Source organism: Serinus canaria, chromosome 1 (assembly GCF_022539315.1).
Source record: "Serinus canaria isolate serCan28SL12 chromosome 1, serCan2020, whole genome shotgun sequence".
NCBI classification, from domain to species: domain Eukaryota; kingdom Metazoa; phylum Chordata; class Aves; order Passeriformes; family Fringillidae; genus Serinus; species Serinus canaria.
Window position 1 is genome coordinate 41,757,874 of NC_066313.1, and position 17,461 is coordinate 41,775,334.

Here is a 17,461-nt window from a genome sequence, read left to right on the forward strand (position 1 = left end):
CTACCTATAAATAATCTAAAAATAGGAAAAAACATTTTCTAAACTGTGTTTTATCTAAATCTTTTTGAGTGTAAAAGTTAATATTGCCAGCCAGTGGAGTAAGTTTTTTAAAATGGTACCCTATCTGCCTAGTGTTTTATAAGTTTACAGTTTTAACAGTTGCAGCCTGCAGTGCTGTGTTCTGTGAAATAATGCATCTTTCACACATAAACATTATGCTAGAAAAAATATAGGTTGAATTCTTTCCTGGTGTTTTCATGGTTTTTAATTGATATTTCTCTGTCAAAATATATTGCTGTCACTGTTTGGCTTTCTGAAAAATGGGCATAGCATATCTCATGGGGAGGGAATAAAGAAAGGAAAATGAAGAGGTATATGGCTTATAGTCCTGTTTAGGGAATTGTTTTCTTTGTAGGTCTTTTGTTTGTTTAAAGCAATAAAAACAATGAAGCTGTTTTGCCCATGTTAGGTTTTAAGTTTTTAAAGTTTTTTCTTGATATCTCTATTGACATTATGAATAATTTTTTGTACTCATATTTTATTCATTTTTAGGATTCATTCCAGAAAATCCTTCTAGCTCTTTGCAAGCATGCATCAGAAACAAAAAACATGTATAAGAAACACAGAGTTCTTATAATTTATCACTTGTTTGTTGGTCTATTGCTCAAAGAGATCAAAGACAGTTTAGGAGGAGCCTGGGCTTTTGTCCTCCGAGATGTAATTTACACCCTGATTCACCACATCAACAGCAGGTAAACAAAGTAATTATCTCTAGTTCTTCCTGTCTGTGCTCCCTTGCTCCTGTAGCCTTACATTCTGATATAGCTAGCAGATGTTAATTAATCTGTAAAATTAATTATAAATTGCTAAAATTAAAAGTAAAGTTGCTATTCTTTTATGATTTCAGAATTTAAACATAGAAGTCTTAATAAAATGTGGAATGTTTTGTGCTAGCCTTGTATTTAGATGTTTGCTATATTGCAGGTTTTGTATCTGTAAAAGGCAATCAAATTGTAGAAATAAGTATTGTTAGGAGATTTTGATGATAGAGTGTTTAGGAATTTAAGTCAAATGGGAGAAAAACTAAAAATGTGGAGTTAAGTGCAAAGTAAGCACATATCAAATAAAATGTGCCTATTGAGTTAATAGGAGTGTTGACATTTATATTCTCACCTTTAAGTACCTATAGCAAAGTGAGAATTGTACACATTATCTTAGCTTGCCTTAAGATTGAGAAAACTAGTCTTTCATTAGGTTAAAATTTAAGTGGGATTCTCACCTTTTCCATAAGATTACAGATACTTTCTTACTTGAGCTTTAACTTGGGGTTTCCTAGACACTTATTAGCCTACATGTCTCTGAGTTTATATATAAATTGACTCCTTGGCTGGTTTGAAGCATTTCATACCCTGAGATGTAGAAGAGATGTGTGGATGTTATAGTAAATGCCATTATTATGGCATTATTATTCTTATGTTGAACACTCAGCTGGGGCAGGGGCTGCTGATGCACTGGAGAGTAACACTTCCTCTCAGAGGGACCTTAGAATTCAGCTCAATAAAACCCTAAAATCCTGAGCTGAATTTGAAGCTAACACTGCTTAAGGGAGGAAGCTGCACTGTGTAATCTCCAGGTGTCCTTATAACATATGTTTTTTTTTAACTAATGTTCATTTTAGATAGAGGAGGATTCAGAGAGCATGTTTTTCATTTTTTTTCTTCTGTCAAGATTGACCTGACAAATAATAATTTAAAATCCTTCTGGGGATTTTATGTTCTTTTTGGTGTACATTTGTAAATAAGATTTTATTCCATTTTCCAAAGTGATCAGTGAGATTCACTGTGTTTCAGTTTCTCTGTGTTTCCTGAGCTAAGTCTTTAGAGCTGCTTCATTGAATTGATAGATTTTAAAGTTTCGAATCAATTCATCCTGACTTTCTTTTCTTTTTCCCTTATTATTCCAAGATGCATGAAATGTTGATACTTGAGACAGTGCCAGTTTGTATTTCTTTAATTCCACTTTGTTTCCTGTGACAGACCCATGGTAATTAGAGACATATCCATGCGCAGCTTCTCGCTCTGCTGTGATCTGCTGCAGCATGTTTGCCACACCGCAGTTACATGTTGCAGTGATGCTCTGGAGACCCACCTTCATGTCATTGTAGGAACCCTGATACCTCTTGCCATGGATCAGTCTCAGATTCAGGAACAGGTAGTTTTGTGATGCTACTTATGCCTTACCTGTTAGTTTTCCAGTTCATGTTCACTGTTCTTAAGGCTTTATCTGTACTTGTGTTCAATTTTTATTTCTTTTTCCTATGCTTTGGAGATTTATATAAAAGCTGTTATTTTGGATGTAACACTGTGGCTTGAAATTTTTTAAATGCAACTTCACTTTTGGTTCTACTGTTTTGCCAAACAGCACATCAAGCAGCTAAGCAACTTCTTAAAAAACTCTGTGGATGATTTAATGGGAAATGTGATGAAGACCTTTGATACAAGGTGTCTAAAGGACAAAAAGGAAATACGTACAGAGGATAGATTTCAGTAGTTCAGCTATTTATTTAATAAATGATCATTTTTAAAAAAATGTAGCACATAGGCCTTAAAAGGGAAACAAAGCAGTTTCTGTTGTGTGACAAGCATTGTTTCTCCTCAAGTGTTGCTTTTTGTGTGCATTTTGCTGGGGGTGGAAATATAAGAGGATTCAGAGATTTACAATTAGTAGCTGTAGGTCAGAAGAGTGTACCTGTTGCACTTCAGTCCTCATGTTGCCTTCTGGCTTAATCTGATTCCACTGTACCGTAGGCATCTGCATGGTTGCACTGTAGCCCTGTGCTGTCCTCTTGCCTGTACTTCCAGTTCAGCTGGAGGGCTGTGCCAACCCAGCTGAAAATAACCTGGCAGTCTTGTTTCACAGCTTCCTGGTTGTGATCAGATTTACAATATGTCTGTGTAAACAGCTGCACGTACACATCTGCAAAGGCCACCTGCCAGGGTATCCCTGGGCAGGAACAAAGTAGGGAGGACAGAAAATTATCTGAACTGAATTGGAACTGAAGTCAAATGTGAAACCTCCTCTTATCATACTCCATCAGGGATGCCCACCCTCTAGTGATCATTTTTCAGTTTCTTCTTTTTTATTTTTTCTTCTACTATTGAGTGGAGGCTAGTTGATAATTTTCAGGTAAATACAAGTCTTCAAATAAACCCCTCATCATTTGGATTTAAAACACCTCAGAGGTGCTTGGATTTAATATCCAGTTGCATTGATTTTTAAGTAAAGCTTAAATAGAATGTTTTTCCAAAGAAAGTATGGTACCCCATTGACATTTATTCAAGTTGTAGATATGTTGTTATACAAATTCTGCCAGACTTCAGTGATTTGGGTAGTAAGATATGATGTATAGGCATTTGTCTAAATTCCAAATTACCAGCACTTTAGTGAGAACAGGAAAGTCCTAATAACTCCAGAAGTGCTTGGGTGCAATGTGTTGTTAAATCATTGTGAATATAATAGAGATCATATTGGCCAGCATTTGAAATCAGCTTCATCAAAAGACAGAACAAAACTGCAGGCTGGGATACTAAAAGCTTTGATTTCTGTTTGGGAGGAGGAAGAGCAAAAATCCTCCAGCATTTTAGAATGTATCTCTAATAATCTTGCACTTTTTAACAGTGTAAATAAACTATCTTATTAGTTTAATGAAACTTAGAGAAATACAAACGCTATAACCTGAATAAGAAATACGGCTCAAAAATGTTCCTCTGTCATTTTTGGTTTTCATTTACTTTTTATGTTCAGGTCCTAGGCTTGTTGAAATACCTGGTGATAGATAATAAGGATAATGAAAGTCTGTACCAAGCAATCAAGTGCTTAGATCCTTTTCCTGAATATCCTGCTTTTAAAGATTTGAGAGCAACTCAACAAAAAATAAAATACAATAAAGGACCATATTCTCTTTTGGAGGTAATTGCATTTTAAAATAGTATATTATATATGCATTTTAAAATAGTAAATTATATATGCATTTTAAACAGTTTAGTGTTTTTTGTAATGCAGAATTTCCACAGAAGAATAATTTTCTAACTGTAGTTCAAGTTTAAATGAGACATGTTGATTCTTTTATTGCTGGTTTCAGCCACAGAGATTTGTTGTAGGTCTCCATTTTTACTTTGCATCCATATTGTGAACTTGCTTAGAGACACTTCTTTACCTGAAGCCTTTACTTGTATGCTGTATGTGCTTAATACAGTGTTGTTTTGCAGGAAATTAATCACTTTCTCTCAGTTGGGGTTTGTGATTCACTGCCCTTGACACGGCTTGAAGGACTGTATGATTTACGCAAAAAGTTGGAACAGTATAAAGATCAGATGAAGGATCTCCTGAAAATTTTCCAGGGTACTGATGTCTGATTATGTGTTTTATTTCTTTTCTACCTGGTTTTAGGTGTTTAGTGATGTACCCTATCCTAATTTGACATGTACATTTTTTGTATGTTTAACAATGTAATCATATTATATAATTTGACATACAGAGTAGATTGACATTTATGATTCATGCAACATCAAAAGTATCTTTAGCAAAATGAATTATAAATTAATAGAGGAGGTGTTACATGGCAGAGAGGATAAAATACCCTTCAGGCATTTGGCATGGGTCATGTATGATTGTGAGTGACCAGGATAATGTAGAAGTGCATTGATTTGTGGTTGCTTCATGCATTTTCTTGTATATGAATCTCCCTACTCTTTTAAATGAAACAAAGCTTCAGTTTGTTAAAGGCATGTTAGAAACTAAAACTCTCAGAACAAAGAGTAAGATTTAGTTTAGTTGCATTTTGACACATGCCAAGATTGTGTTTCAGCCCTCAGTCCAGATGCAGTTCCTTCCTCATTTGGTTTTCAGATAACTGTGCCAGACCACTTCACTTTTCTCCTCTCCATCAAGTCTTCATCAGATTGTGTGTTTGAGGGGAAGATAAAAAGGGATGATGTGATTAATTATAAACAAGTACAAAGTAAAATTTGGATAAGAATTGTAATGTTGTAAGGCTATGGTGCAAGTGCATTTTGGCCCCCCACATCCCCACATTTACAATTTTACAAATAACTCTCTTTGAACAGTTAGTGAAAGGGCAACAAGCTTGTGTGGAAAAACTTCCATTAGAGGAGAGCCTTTTGAGATTGGAAAAGAGATCGAATAGGAATAGATAGAGCTGTATGAACTGGTGAATGAAATGATGAAGCATAGTAGGGAGTGCTTAACACTTTTATCACAGTACAAGAACAGATTAAATAATCTGGGAGCAGTTATACAAGAGAAACCATGTAATTTCTTCAAAGTACATTCACCATGGCACTTACTACTACTTACTATGAAGATTAACAACATAACTGACCTTAAAAGAAGTTGGACATATTTTATAGAGATTATTAGGTATGAAGATGTGCTCAGGCAAGCCCTGAGAAGTATTTTCTCTAGCTTTGCTGGAGATGGCCCTGCAAGCTTAATGGGGCTTTTGCCATATAATAAAATTCTGTTAAGCACTTAAAAGTCTATTATTCTATGTATTCGTTTTTCTAAAGATATCAAGTAAGCATAAAGTCTGATTTCAGGTTTGTACTCCAATCAGTACTTTTTTTGAAAGTACTGCTTTCTTGGGGTTTTTTTTCCTTCTTTACACTGACAAATCATCATATTATTTCCTAGACTATTTTGTTTGGAATGTTTATTTTAAGAAAAGACCTCAGGCAGGGGGCAAGTATGCAAGGAATACCCATCTTGAGAGTTTATAGTTTGGCAAAGTTCGTTTGGCAACTGAAAGCTAATCAAATTCTTAGAAATTCTTGATAGAAAGCCTAATTTTGAGATATTCCTTGGGTTCAGATTTAGAACAGAATAATTACATTAGCTTAAGGGCTATCAGTAGAACCACATAGTATGCTTTCAGTATTTCAGATAGCATTCTTACACCAACTTATGCTAATATTTCATGTATTTAGTTATCATTTTTACATCAAAACACTGAAAATAATAGCATAGGTGCATTCTAGTTTGGGGGATTCATTAGCTTATTCAAATGCACAGATTTTTCTAGGAGTACCCTGATTAATAAGAAAAATCAATAATTTAGTTGGTGTACTGTTTAATACCATCTTGCTTCAGCATTAATAATGCATATTGACATTTGTAGGTAAAACACTGAAGCAATATTTTCTTCTAATAACTTCTCATTACAAATATACTGACATGCTTGGCATCTTTTTTTCTTTCTGAATGATAGAAAAGCCAGAAGATTCTGTAATAGTGAAATTGGTGGTGAGCTTACTGCAGCTGTCCAAGATGGCAGTTAACCATACAGGAGAAAAAGCAGTGCTGGGTAAGTTAATTAGACCCACAAGTAAATTATGGCTGTCATTGCAAACACCAGACTGAAACTGTGGTTGTTCTCAGTGTTACTTCCCACTGTGCTTTCCACTTCAACACACCTGCAGAATATGAAGGAGAGAGCAGGGAAATAGATTTTGGGTTTTTTCTAATGAACATTTAACACCCCTTATTAAAAATTATTTTCAAGGTCACTTTTTTGTTTTATTTTTTTCAGTTGTTGTGTGTTTTGATAAAATACTTTGTCTGGAAATGAGGAGCACATTGGTACACATTTTTATGTAAAATATAGATTAATTCTTACTGAGTTTGCAGTCTAAGTTTGGGCTCGCACAGGCTTCTGTTTGTATTTACCATACCCTTTAGGCATTAAAAATGAGTAATTGTGACCTTTTCTATTTGCTAGTTTCTGGCAGAAGCAAACATAAAAGACATATCTGATATAAGCTGGAAAATCCAGAACCATAGGAACTCCTAGAAAATTCAGTTATAAAGTATAACTGTAATATTTATGAGTCTTAAGCTGCAAAATTTGTTGACATGTAATTTTAATCATAAAGCTCCTTAAGTGATTTTTTATAAATGCTTGCTGCTTTTTACCCCATAACAATCTCAGTTCTAAAAGTAGGGTGAGACCTTGTTTTAGTATGCATAAGACTACAGAAAGACTATAAAATGACATGCTTTTGCAGAGGCTGTTGGAAGTTGCTTGGGAGAAATAGGTCCCATGGATTTCTCCACCACTGCTCTTCAGCGTGCTGAAAATGGACTGGATTCTCGAGCAGCAAACTTACTTGAAGATAGAAAACTTCAGTGTGTCTTCATAATGTTGATTCAAATAAACACTGCTTTAACAGATAATTGGTGAGTGTACCTATGTGTTTATTTAGCTCAAGAGCAAAATAGGAGCCATTAAGTTGTACATTGTTCAGATCACCTCAAAGTAACTCTCTGAAAGTTTTCTTAATACTAGCCATGTGCTTCTCCAAGGCTCAGATTATTTACCCAGTCAATCTTAGATGTTTTCTAGAAATTCTGTAGTAGGGTACAAGCCAGAGAGTCCTCTCTGTGCTGTGGAGTAAACACTCTGGCTTTGTTCTGTAAAAAAATATGCAATGGCACCATAGATGGTGGAATTATTTATCTTGTGTACTTACAAAGGTGATTTTAAAAAACAAATACCTGATTGAAATTAATGATAACAATGTTGTGTATGTTCTTTTTTCAGTATTGATGTTAGAGCTGCTGCTGTTTCCTGTTTGAAGAACATATTAGCCACCAAGTCTGGCAATGAATTTTGGGAAGTTTATAAAAGTAAAGCTGATCCCATGTTAATCTATCTACAGCCTTTCAGAACATCCAGGAAAAAGGTACCTCTGATACACCTTATATGCATGGCATATGGAGTAGAGTAAAAAGAAATATCTGTCTTTTTTTAAAAAGTGAATTTGAAAAGATGTTTGAGGTAGGCTTTGATAAATGCCGGATTTGGCATCAATATAATTGAAAATCTGATTGCTTTTGTATGTCTGTTTCTCATTTTTGTTTTACCACTTGCAGCTTTCCCTTCACATAGGAAATTACTATTTTGACATTAGAAAGCTGTGTGCTTTCATTTAGACAGACAATTTTTGATTACCTAATGGATAGTGTAATACTTTCTCAGGATTCTAGTGTTACTTGATGCAAAAAATGGTGGAAAATTAGTCAGAAAAAAGTGCATAATTATAAGTGCATAAATCAGACATTTCCTAATTTTCAGTCTTTTTATATGTAAATTAAATGTGATGCCTAATGTGACCTTGTTGATGTCACCAGTAAAATTTTATTTTAAATACTTTCAGATTTCCTTGGAAAACTTTGCATTTGCATGAACAAAATTGATACTGTTAATCAACTGAAGGACCAGTAATAGTTTATATGTTTGAATGTGTGCATTGCAGTATGACTTTTTAAAATGCTATAGAATTTTTTTTATATTTGCAATATGTATATTTTTCTTGTAGTTTCTTGTAGTGTCTGCTAATGATACAGAGGCTCCTTTAGAAAGATTGGATGACACAAACCTGTGGATTCCTGTGGGAGAAAGTCATGAGACCTGGATCAAGCACCTAACTAGTTCAATACTGGACAGTGGAGGTGTGAAAAATGAAGTTCTCCAGTTGATGAAGCCACTGTGTGAGGTGAGCTAAATCATACATTTTTACATGTATGTGTGCTGTGATACACAAAAAATGTGATTACTCATCTTGACAGCAGATAGTAATTTCTGCTATTAAATAATTCAGGGCCTTTGTGAACATATATTGCAGGTACTCATAAAATATACTCTCAAAATACAGGATTTGAAAGATAATTTGCAAACATAGGAGAACTTTATATGTCTGCATGGCCCTGTTGAGTGATTTGTGTGTTCTTTCTCAAGCATTACATGTTTGTTTGGGTAACTGTGAGTTTGGTTGTAACCTGAGAAAGACAACCAAAAAGCATTTCTTTCTTAGCAGCTGCTGTATATTATTACTTTATAGGTGAAAACAGACTTGTGTCAAACTTTGCTTCCATACCTGATTCATGATATCCTTCTTCATGACTCAGAAGAATCTTGGAGAAATCTTTTGTCACTTCATATCCAGAAGTTTTTTACAGCTTGTTGCAAATTTGCTTCATCTACTAGATGTACTCCAAATTCTGATTCAGGTAATGCCATAATAGTTTTGTTTCAGCTAAAAGAGGAATTCTGGTTGTGAAAAAACTATCTTCTGATATCAAATGTATGATGTGCACTTGAAGGCAGGCAGAATTTAGAGGCTTCTGCCACACTGACATTTTTTGATGGAGTTACCAATAATTTTGAAGCTGTTCATTGGCAGCACCCAAGAAGTGTCTTCTGTCTAACTTCTTTTTTTTTCATAACTGGATAATGTTTAGTACTTACTGAATTTAGGTGTTATCCAGTGTTAGGTGCTGCAAGACTGAGTCATGGACTGTCTTTTAAAATGACAGGCAGGTAAATTCCTCTATTACTCAAACAAGAGCAGTAAAAAGCAGTTTTCATCTGAATGTTCCCCTGGGAGAAGACTAACCCTTGCTTTAAGTATTGCCTAATATTGTTAATGGTCTTTCTGTACATTGAGAAGACCTGTTCCATTCCAGCAAAATAAAAGGAAGTTGTAACCAAAAGAACTGTACCAGATAGGCAGTAAGTTAATTTTAAAGAAAAGCACCATTTAAACAAGCTGTTCATGTCCTTTCCAATTAGATTGTGGTTGAATTTGGCAGAAATCTGTGTAAAAGGAAGATCTTTGTTGTTAAACACTGGGAATGGTCCATGCACTTTTTTTCAGGAACTGAAATAAATACAGTAGCTTCAGGGTGGGGTAGGTTTGTTGTTTGGTTTGGTTTGGGGTTTTTTTGTGCAGTAGCTACTGTGCTATATCTTCTAACTCCCTTCTTCAGTGACAGATCACTGAAAAAAAAGAGTCTGTACAATGTCTGGTAGTCTCTTTACAGGCAAATCATGCAAGCTTCAGGTTGCCAGAGAGGAAGGGGAACCCTTAGTATTGCAATTTTTACTGGGAGTGGTATAAATAACCCTAATGATGATGCTAGGTGTATTTTAAAGTATTGTCTTGGATGCTCACTAGCCTGGACTGAAATACTGGAACAGTATTCTTTCACATTTTTGAATTCAAATAACAAGCTTTCTATAGCTCACAAATTTATGCTCAGATGTACAGGGTGATCCAAAATGTTCCAAGAAAAATATGAAGGGATTTTTCCAAGTTCTAGAAATTTGCAGTTAGTTCAACAACACCAGTGAGCAAATGATGGAGGCCCCTTCAAACACTGTGATTCATAGTACCACAATCACTTAGTTTGGAAAAGAAGACCTCTGAGATCATTGAGTCTAACCTGTGGCTGAACACTGCCACATCAACTGCACATTGCACTGAGTGCCACATCCAGTCTTTCCTTAAACACCTCCAGGGACAGTGACTTCACCAACCCCCTGGAAAGTCATTCCAATGTCTAATCACCCCTTCTGTGAAGAAATTCTTCCTAAAAAGAATTCTATGCAGGGAATCTTACTGAGGCAATAAATGCAAAAAAAAAAAAAAAAAAAAAAAAAAAAGGAGTTCTCCAGATGAAAAACTGTCCTGGTAACAAAAAAATACCCAAAACCATGAAGTAGTACACAGCTCATTGTATGAAAAATTGTTTGCAGATGAATTGGAGGTGCAGTAGCCAACAGAGCAAAGATATGTTAATTCCAAAATCGGAATGCTAGAATATCAGTATTCAAAGCAAAAATTTTAGTCATCCTCAAGGAGAATCTGTTATCCTGTGAAAACGAGGAGTAAACTCTTCCTAGAAAATATAGATAAATTTCATTCCAATCCATCAGGATCAAATGGTATAAAACAAAGAGTTAGACATGGGAGAGTCAAATGCTTCTGAACACATTCATTTCTGTTTGTTGGAATGCAAAAAATGCCCGGATACATTTTTAATGTGGCTTTTGCATTCTTTAGAGGAAATTGCTACTTCTGCACCTTACTGTAATATACTAGCAATCAAACCTTTGCTTGTGTGCTCCCTATTTCTTGCTTCTTGTAATTGGTAATTCAGAAATGACCGGAGGAATGAAGAAATTATTAACCCAGTCACCAGAACACAACTTGTAGCTATCTGGTTTGTTTTTTTAATCCAGAAGCAACACATGGAAACAGATTCTTTGAACGTATGTGCCTGTATGTGGAAAGTATGGGGTTTTGTGTAGCCATACACACTCTGAAATCTGCAATACAGTAATTTAATAAGAAGTATTTCTCTGACTTTGGAATAACTTACATGGTGGAAGCCTAATGACAGAAGTGCCTTACAGTTCTTTTTGCAATGATGCTAGTTAATCTCTGAATTCTGTAAGAAGAAATAGAATCCATAAACTAATAATACAAAGATAATTTCATCAAATTGTGATACTAATTACTATAATCTCACTAACATCATGTAAGGAGAAGAAATACATTTTGTGACAAATCATTAGTTTAATTTTGGAAATGGAGTTCAAGGAAGTTTTTAGTTCTTTTCTTGACTGAAAATTAATTACTTTTTATTTTGTAAATGGATGTGATATGACAAAAGTTCATTATATTCTTTCCTTTGAAATGTACATCCCAGATCAAGAAACCCATAATTTTAGAAGTTTGGATAAAGTATCTCGACGAGCCATGCTTGCTGTTGTTGATTACTTGAGAAGACAAAAAAGGTGAATCCAAGCTTTTCAAAACATTGCCTTAATTTAATTGTGACTGTTCAAAGATCTGTTGGTAATCTGCTCTAGATTAAAGAAAAAGAACATGGTAGAGAACATGTTGCTTAAAAGAAAAGATGTAGTAGTGACCTTGCATTTGTTACAGAAGTGATATGGCTACCCTTAAAGGGTTCTAACTATGCTGAAGGAGTTTTCTAAACCCTTTTGCCTGATGTACTTCTTGTAGTGTGGGTTTTTCAGGAGCTAAAGTTAGCCTTCGGAAAGCTTTATAGTTAATACTGGATTTATTCTGTTTAGTGCTAGATAAAAGGTCTGTTACAGCAGTACTAAAGTCTTTATTTAATCAGATCTGTTTCAGGTACAGTTTTTGACGACAGCTTCTGGCTAGATCTGAATTATCTGGAGGTTGCTATAGCAGCACAGTCTTGTGCTGCTCATTTCACAGCCTTGCTGTACGCAGAAATCTACGCAGACAAGATAAATAGGGACAAGCAGCAAAAAAGGTAGGAGGAGGAGTGCTATTTCCTGACATTTCTGGTGAAATGAATCATGAGTCCCAGCAGTATTTTGTGAGTCCTAGCAGTGTTTTGGTTTTAGTTATATGAAAAGTCAGGGAAGCTTTAAAAATATTCCATAGGTGTGTATATGGACATGGAAAATATTTCCAGTCCTTGAATGTGATCCAGGCCTCAAAAGAGTGTCATGCTGACTTGTAATCAGAAACGTTTTTTAGTGCTGTTGGTGAAATTACAGCCAGAAGTTAATCAAGGGGAGAAAGGAAACCCCAGAATGACGACTGGAATTCTGTGGATAGAGCTAAATGACCCTTGTAGGAGCATTTCTTCCATAACAGGCAATTATCTTTGTTTTCTGGTCTAGCAAGATCAAAGTATGGAACTAGTTTAGGTTTTATGATAAACCACTGTCAAGTAGTGGAAATATAACAAAAGTTTAGTTGTACACACATACATTAACTAATTGCTTTTATTCTTTCACAGAGGAAAGAACACTTCAGGCATTCACAAAAGCAATTTGATTTAATAAAAGATTAGAAATTACAACGTGTGTGTAGGGGGGCTCTCCAAAAAAACACCTCGGTGTTAAAATCCTTTGATGTTGATATTCCCAGCTCAACTGATCACTTCCTCATTCTGGATGGAGAGCCATACTGAATAACTTGGGGATATGATAGTCTTGCATTTATTGTTTGTGCCCCTAATTTCTTGAGTGTTGTCTCAGAATTTCTTTAGTTCGCTATATGAAATTTCATATTGAAACATTTCTTTTAGATCTTCTTTTAAAGCAGCTAAGAGTTTGACATTTGAAGAGGAAAGTCAAAAAACACCTATTAGTACTCTGAATGAAAAAAGTAAAGAAGAAACTGGTCTAAGTTTGCAGGTACTTGTGTGTGCTTCCTTATCTGAATGCAAACTGTCTCGTATAATTATGATTAACAGTAGGTTTCATCTGAGCTGAGGGTAGATCTAGTAGAATTCAAAAATGTGTTTTAAAGTTCTTCTCATACTTTAATTCAAAGCGAGCACAGTTGCCTTCCAGACAAATTAAATTGACTATTTGTTCACCTGAAACCCTAACTAACTGCCAAGTCTGAAATCACAGCAAAGTAGGCTTTGTTTCCCAAAAGAACTGACTTCAGGGTGGTAGCCAGCCAAAGATTTTTCAGGTTTTTTTGTCGCAGATATATATTCATTAAAAAATCAGCAAGTGATGTAGAAGCTGTAATTATCAAAACCAAAGTAATATTATCATCTCCCTCAGGTTTATTTGATATATCAAATCTGATCCAGTAGCCTTATCTAAGTTATTTCTTTCCAAAGTTCATTATTCCAGGACTATGCTTGTATAACTTTCAAGATGCATTGCTTAGTTGGTGTATCTGATGTCATTTACTACTTTTGCCTTTTGCTTTTCAGCTAGCCCACCTAAGACCTAGCTCTAGGTCTTTAAAAAATAAATTAGCATTGAAAGTAGGCCTGAAGAGTTTGGCTAGACTGCATAACTTTTTTTTCCCTGTCATGATAGGCTCAAGGAAGATTAAGCAATGTAAAAACATTTATAAATTGATATGATTTGTGTAAAACTAACTCGAGCTGGTTCCAAAGAAATAGTTGTTTGTTTTGTGGTGCATGTTCTAGGACCTTCTCATGGACATTTATAGAAGCATTGGAGAACCTGACAGTCTTTATGGCTGTGGTGGAGGAAGAATGTTGCAGCCATTGGCACGGTATAATTTGTTCATGTTCTTACGTTCTTTAAAGACATTGCTTTCATTTACTGGTAAGGAACTTAAATCAAAAACTTCTTTTTCACATACAACAGGATAAGAACATATGAGCATGAAGCAGTATGGGAGAAAGCCCTTGTAACATATGACCTTGAGACAAGCCTCTCTCCATCTACTCGCCAGGCAGGAATAATAGAGGTAATATTGTTTTGTAAGAGGAAATGAGTGTAAGAAGTGATATTCATCATATTGAGTCATTTGTAGTGAGTCCAAAATTGTTTTAGTACTGAAAGTGACCTCTTTGTTCATTAAGTCTAGCTCATTGTCATAGGCATCCAGACTGTGGATATAAGACAACTCACTATTTGTTCTGAAAACATTAAGGTTCTTAGTCCTCTTGTCATTCACCCATAATCCATCATGGGTGTAATGAATTTTGTCAAATACTTAAAAATAACTATATTCAATATTCCAGATTTAGGCCAGCTGCTAAAATGACAGAATATAGAAAGTAATGTAGTTGGTTATTTTTGCTGTCTCATTCTTAAACCACTCCACTATGAATCACTATGTGATTTTTCTGATACAGTAGATAAAAAGAATTGATGTTATTTTCAATCCTTAATATGCTTTGCCTTTTTAGCCTAAAAATGTTTATACCAGTTCTATAAAAATGTAGCATAGATGTATGTGTGTTTCCCCTCATTTAATTTCCCTATGGTGCTTTTAATTTCTTGCTGCAGATTATTTAGTATTACTGCTAAAATTCCATTGCTTTTGTCCTTCATAGTGGCTTGACGCGCAATCTGATTAATTGGTCACGATTATAAAGACATTATGGCCTTCAAACAGATAGGAGTTATAGGAAATCTTTTCAAATCCTCATCAGGAGAAACAGTTGATTAAAAAGTAAACTTCATTTTGACTTACCACCCAGGAATGATGGCATGGAGGAATGTGTGCTGATAGTTAATTTGAAGCACAGTGTGAAAAATTATTTTGAAAAATGTCAGCCACAGTAGTAATAAAACCATTTTCCTGGAGTTGCAGATATCAATAGCGTGATTGGTAGTCTTATTAAAAAGTTTTCATTTTACATGTAGAGTTTAGAAGTAGTCATAGTCTTGTCTTTCCTGCAAAGGCTTCTTTGTTTCCAAAAGTAAAACAAAGCCCTTAAAAAATAGCAGTTCCGTTTAATAAAGGAGGAAAATAAATTTTGAGTACTTTTCTTAATTCCAGGCTTTGCAGAATTTTGGGCTTTCCCACACTCTTTCCATGTACTTAAAAGGTCTGGAACATGAAAACACTGAGTGGTGTGCAGAGCTGCAGGAAATACGGTACCAGGCAGCGTGGAGGAATATGCAGTGGAGCCACATCTCGTCTGTCAAGTAAACCACCTTATCTTTTTGCTAGCTCTTTAAGCAAAAGGCAATAGGGTCAGATCCAAGCAAAAAAAGACAAGATCAGAATGTAGTTTCTGTAAATCAGGTTACCTATTTCATCTTAATCTTTTAATTGAAAAGCAGTGTTTTTCACTTGGACTTGTCTTGTTTGAATGTACATCACTTTTTGTTTTCCTGGGAAACTGTACACAGGTGATTCTTTTTTTTGATTGTTCGTAACGCTAAACTGAAATTTTCCATTTTTGACTCATATCTTTTATGTACTTGTATCTTAAGTACGAGAGAGGGATAGAGAGAGCTTTTAGTATCTAATCCATAAGAAAACAGAAAATATTACTCATTAAGCCACAAGAGGTTATCAAGTCCTGGATAAGCAAACACCATCGTTGTTCAGACATACCTGGAGAACTTCACAAATGTCCTGTTGAAGGGCATATGCCATGCCATGATCAGAACAAACTTTGTATAGGTGAGCTATAACAAGATTCAAGAACAGCTAGAATTTATAAAACACTAAATCAATTTAAAATTTATAGCATCACATGATTTTTTTATAATTCAAAAGAGCAATCTATCCAACTGCAGAAAATGTGCAACCAAAAATATTAGTCACAAAGGCAAAACTGACTTTTTAATAGAGAAATATGGTTTTCATTTTATTCCATGTTAACTTTTGTTTTATTTGTTAGAGATGAAGCAAGAAGCCCAGGGTACCATGAATCATTGTATGATGCTCTTCAGTCTTTACGAGATAAGGAATTCTCTGCTTTCCATGACAGTCTTAAAGATGCCAGGTAACAAACTGTATGCAAATACTGTGATGTGGGAGAGAGAGGTGGAGACAATGTGTATGTTTGTAGTCACAGGTTGTGTATGAAAGATTATGAAAGGGTTTTATGGGCTCATGCATAGAATTAAAACTACTTCAAGACTGCAACTCTACATTTTTTAACTTAGGTTTATCATCTGTGCATATATAATTTGTGTGCTAATTGAAGATACATTTCCTGTACACATCCCTTACTCTGTGGACCTCTTAGGTGGATTCCAGTGCTGAGTGCTCTTCTTTAGCTGAGCTATTACACTGATTTTGGAGTTTCTGTGTCCTTACTGTGTTTTCATTTATTGACAAACTTATTTTTTTTTAATTTGAATGTTGGTGCAGAGTAACTCTAGACTGAATAGTTTTGCTGTTTAAATTCTGTTCACTGTGTGGAAACTATGTTATGGATATTTGGAATCACTTGCTAATATTAAATAAAAATAATCTACTATTTTTCTGTTAAATCCTTAGAGTGAATGAAGTAGAAGAGCTGTGCAAGGGCAGTCTTGAGTCTGTTTATTCATTATATCCAACCCTTTGCAGACTACAGCTAATTGGAGAGTTGGAAAATGCAGGTCTGCTGTTCTCCAGGTGATGTTTTAAGATTGTTTCACACCACTTCCTCAGTTTTCAGGATTTTTAGTAATCAAGCATAGCACAAAACTTAAAATGACCTTAACAGATTTTATTCATCAACATCTCAAACTTTGTATTGAGAATGTCAAGGAATTTAGCTGCACTACATGAAGACGGTTTTAGATTTTCATTATTTCCAGACTGGCTTAGTTTGCAGTCTAGTTTAAGTTATTAGAAATCATGCCAATATAGTGTTTTAATTAATTGTTTTCTTTCCTTTATATTGAGTTCCCTTATACTCCAAGGTAGCAGTCATATCTCCTAGCCTCTGGTTTACTCAAGTAACTCCTCTTTTAGTTTCTTTTCTAAAAATCTTTTCTGTTTCTGTAATGACATCCATAGCTTTGCTGAAATGTGTTTCAGTTTGAATAATTTTCTTCATGGACCTCTATTACCATCAGTATTCTTCTTAAATTTTTAAGATTGCTTTTTAGTCACAGGAAGGTATTTATCTCTGTAGTGCTATTAACACTGAATTTTCTCTGCTGTAGTTCTGTCAGTTTAGTAGCTAATAGTCACCCTGCGGTCTTTTCAGCAGCCCTGTGTTTGAGTGTGATTCCCTTTGCTGATGGACCTTTAACACAGGAATTTGATGCTTAATCAAGAATACTTACAGAGGAGCAGTTCACCTGAGTGTTTGTTAAAACTGGAAGGCTTCCAGTTTAGTCTGCCTATGGTAACCATTGTAG

The 17,461-nt window shown here is 34.9% G+C and overlaps 1 protein-coding gene across 3 annotated transcripts in view; it reads left to right on the forward strand.

The window, feature by feature from the left end:
* The window catches only part of ATM (ATM serine/threonine kinase), a 56,574-nt gene that overhangs the window by 20,251 nt on the left and 18,862 nt on the right, over positions 1-17,461 (forward strand). For all 3 annotated transcript variants that reach the window (XR_003945599.2, XM_030235124.2, XM_030235125.2), the window contains exons 29-45: positions 553-752; positions 2,037-2,211; positions 3,805-3,969; positions 4,269-4,401; positions 6,287-6,382; positions 7,083-7,254; positions 7,619-7,760; positions 8,397-8,573; positions 8,919-9,087; positions 11,572-11,659; positions 12,013-12,168; positions 12,955-13,063; positions 13,822-13,910; positions 14,006-14,108; positions 15,150-15,298; positions 16,003-16,107; positions 16,608-16,727. Coding sequence is in view for 2 of the 3 variants with exons in the window: in XM_030235124.2 (XP_030090984.1) it covers positions 553-752; positions 2,037-2,211; positions 3,805-3,969; positions 4,269-4,401; positions 6,287-6,382; positions 7,083-7,254; positions 7,619-7,760; positions 8,397-8,573; positions 8,919-9,087; positions 11,572-11,659; positions 12,013-12,168; positions 12,955-13,063; positions 13,822-13,910; positions 14,006-14,108; positions 15,150-15,298; positions 16,003-16,107; positions 16,608-16,727 (2,348 nt within the window). In the remaining variant the exon portion in view is untranslated. The remainder of the gene's footprint in view (positions 1-552; positions 753-2,036; positions 2,212-3,804; positions 3,970-4,268; positions 4,402-6,286; positions 6,383-7,082; positions 7,255-7,618; positions 7,761-8,396; positions 8,574-8,918; positions 9,088-11,571; positions 11,660-12,012; positions 12,169-12,954; positions 13,064-13,821; positions 13,911-14,005; positions 14,109-15,149; positions 15,299-16,002; positions 16,108-16,607; positions 16,728-17,461) is intronic.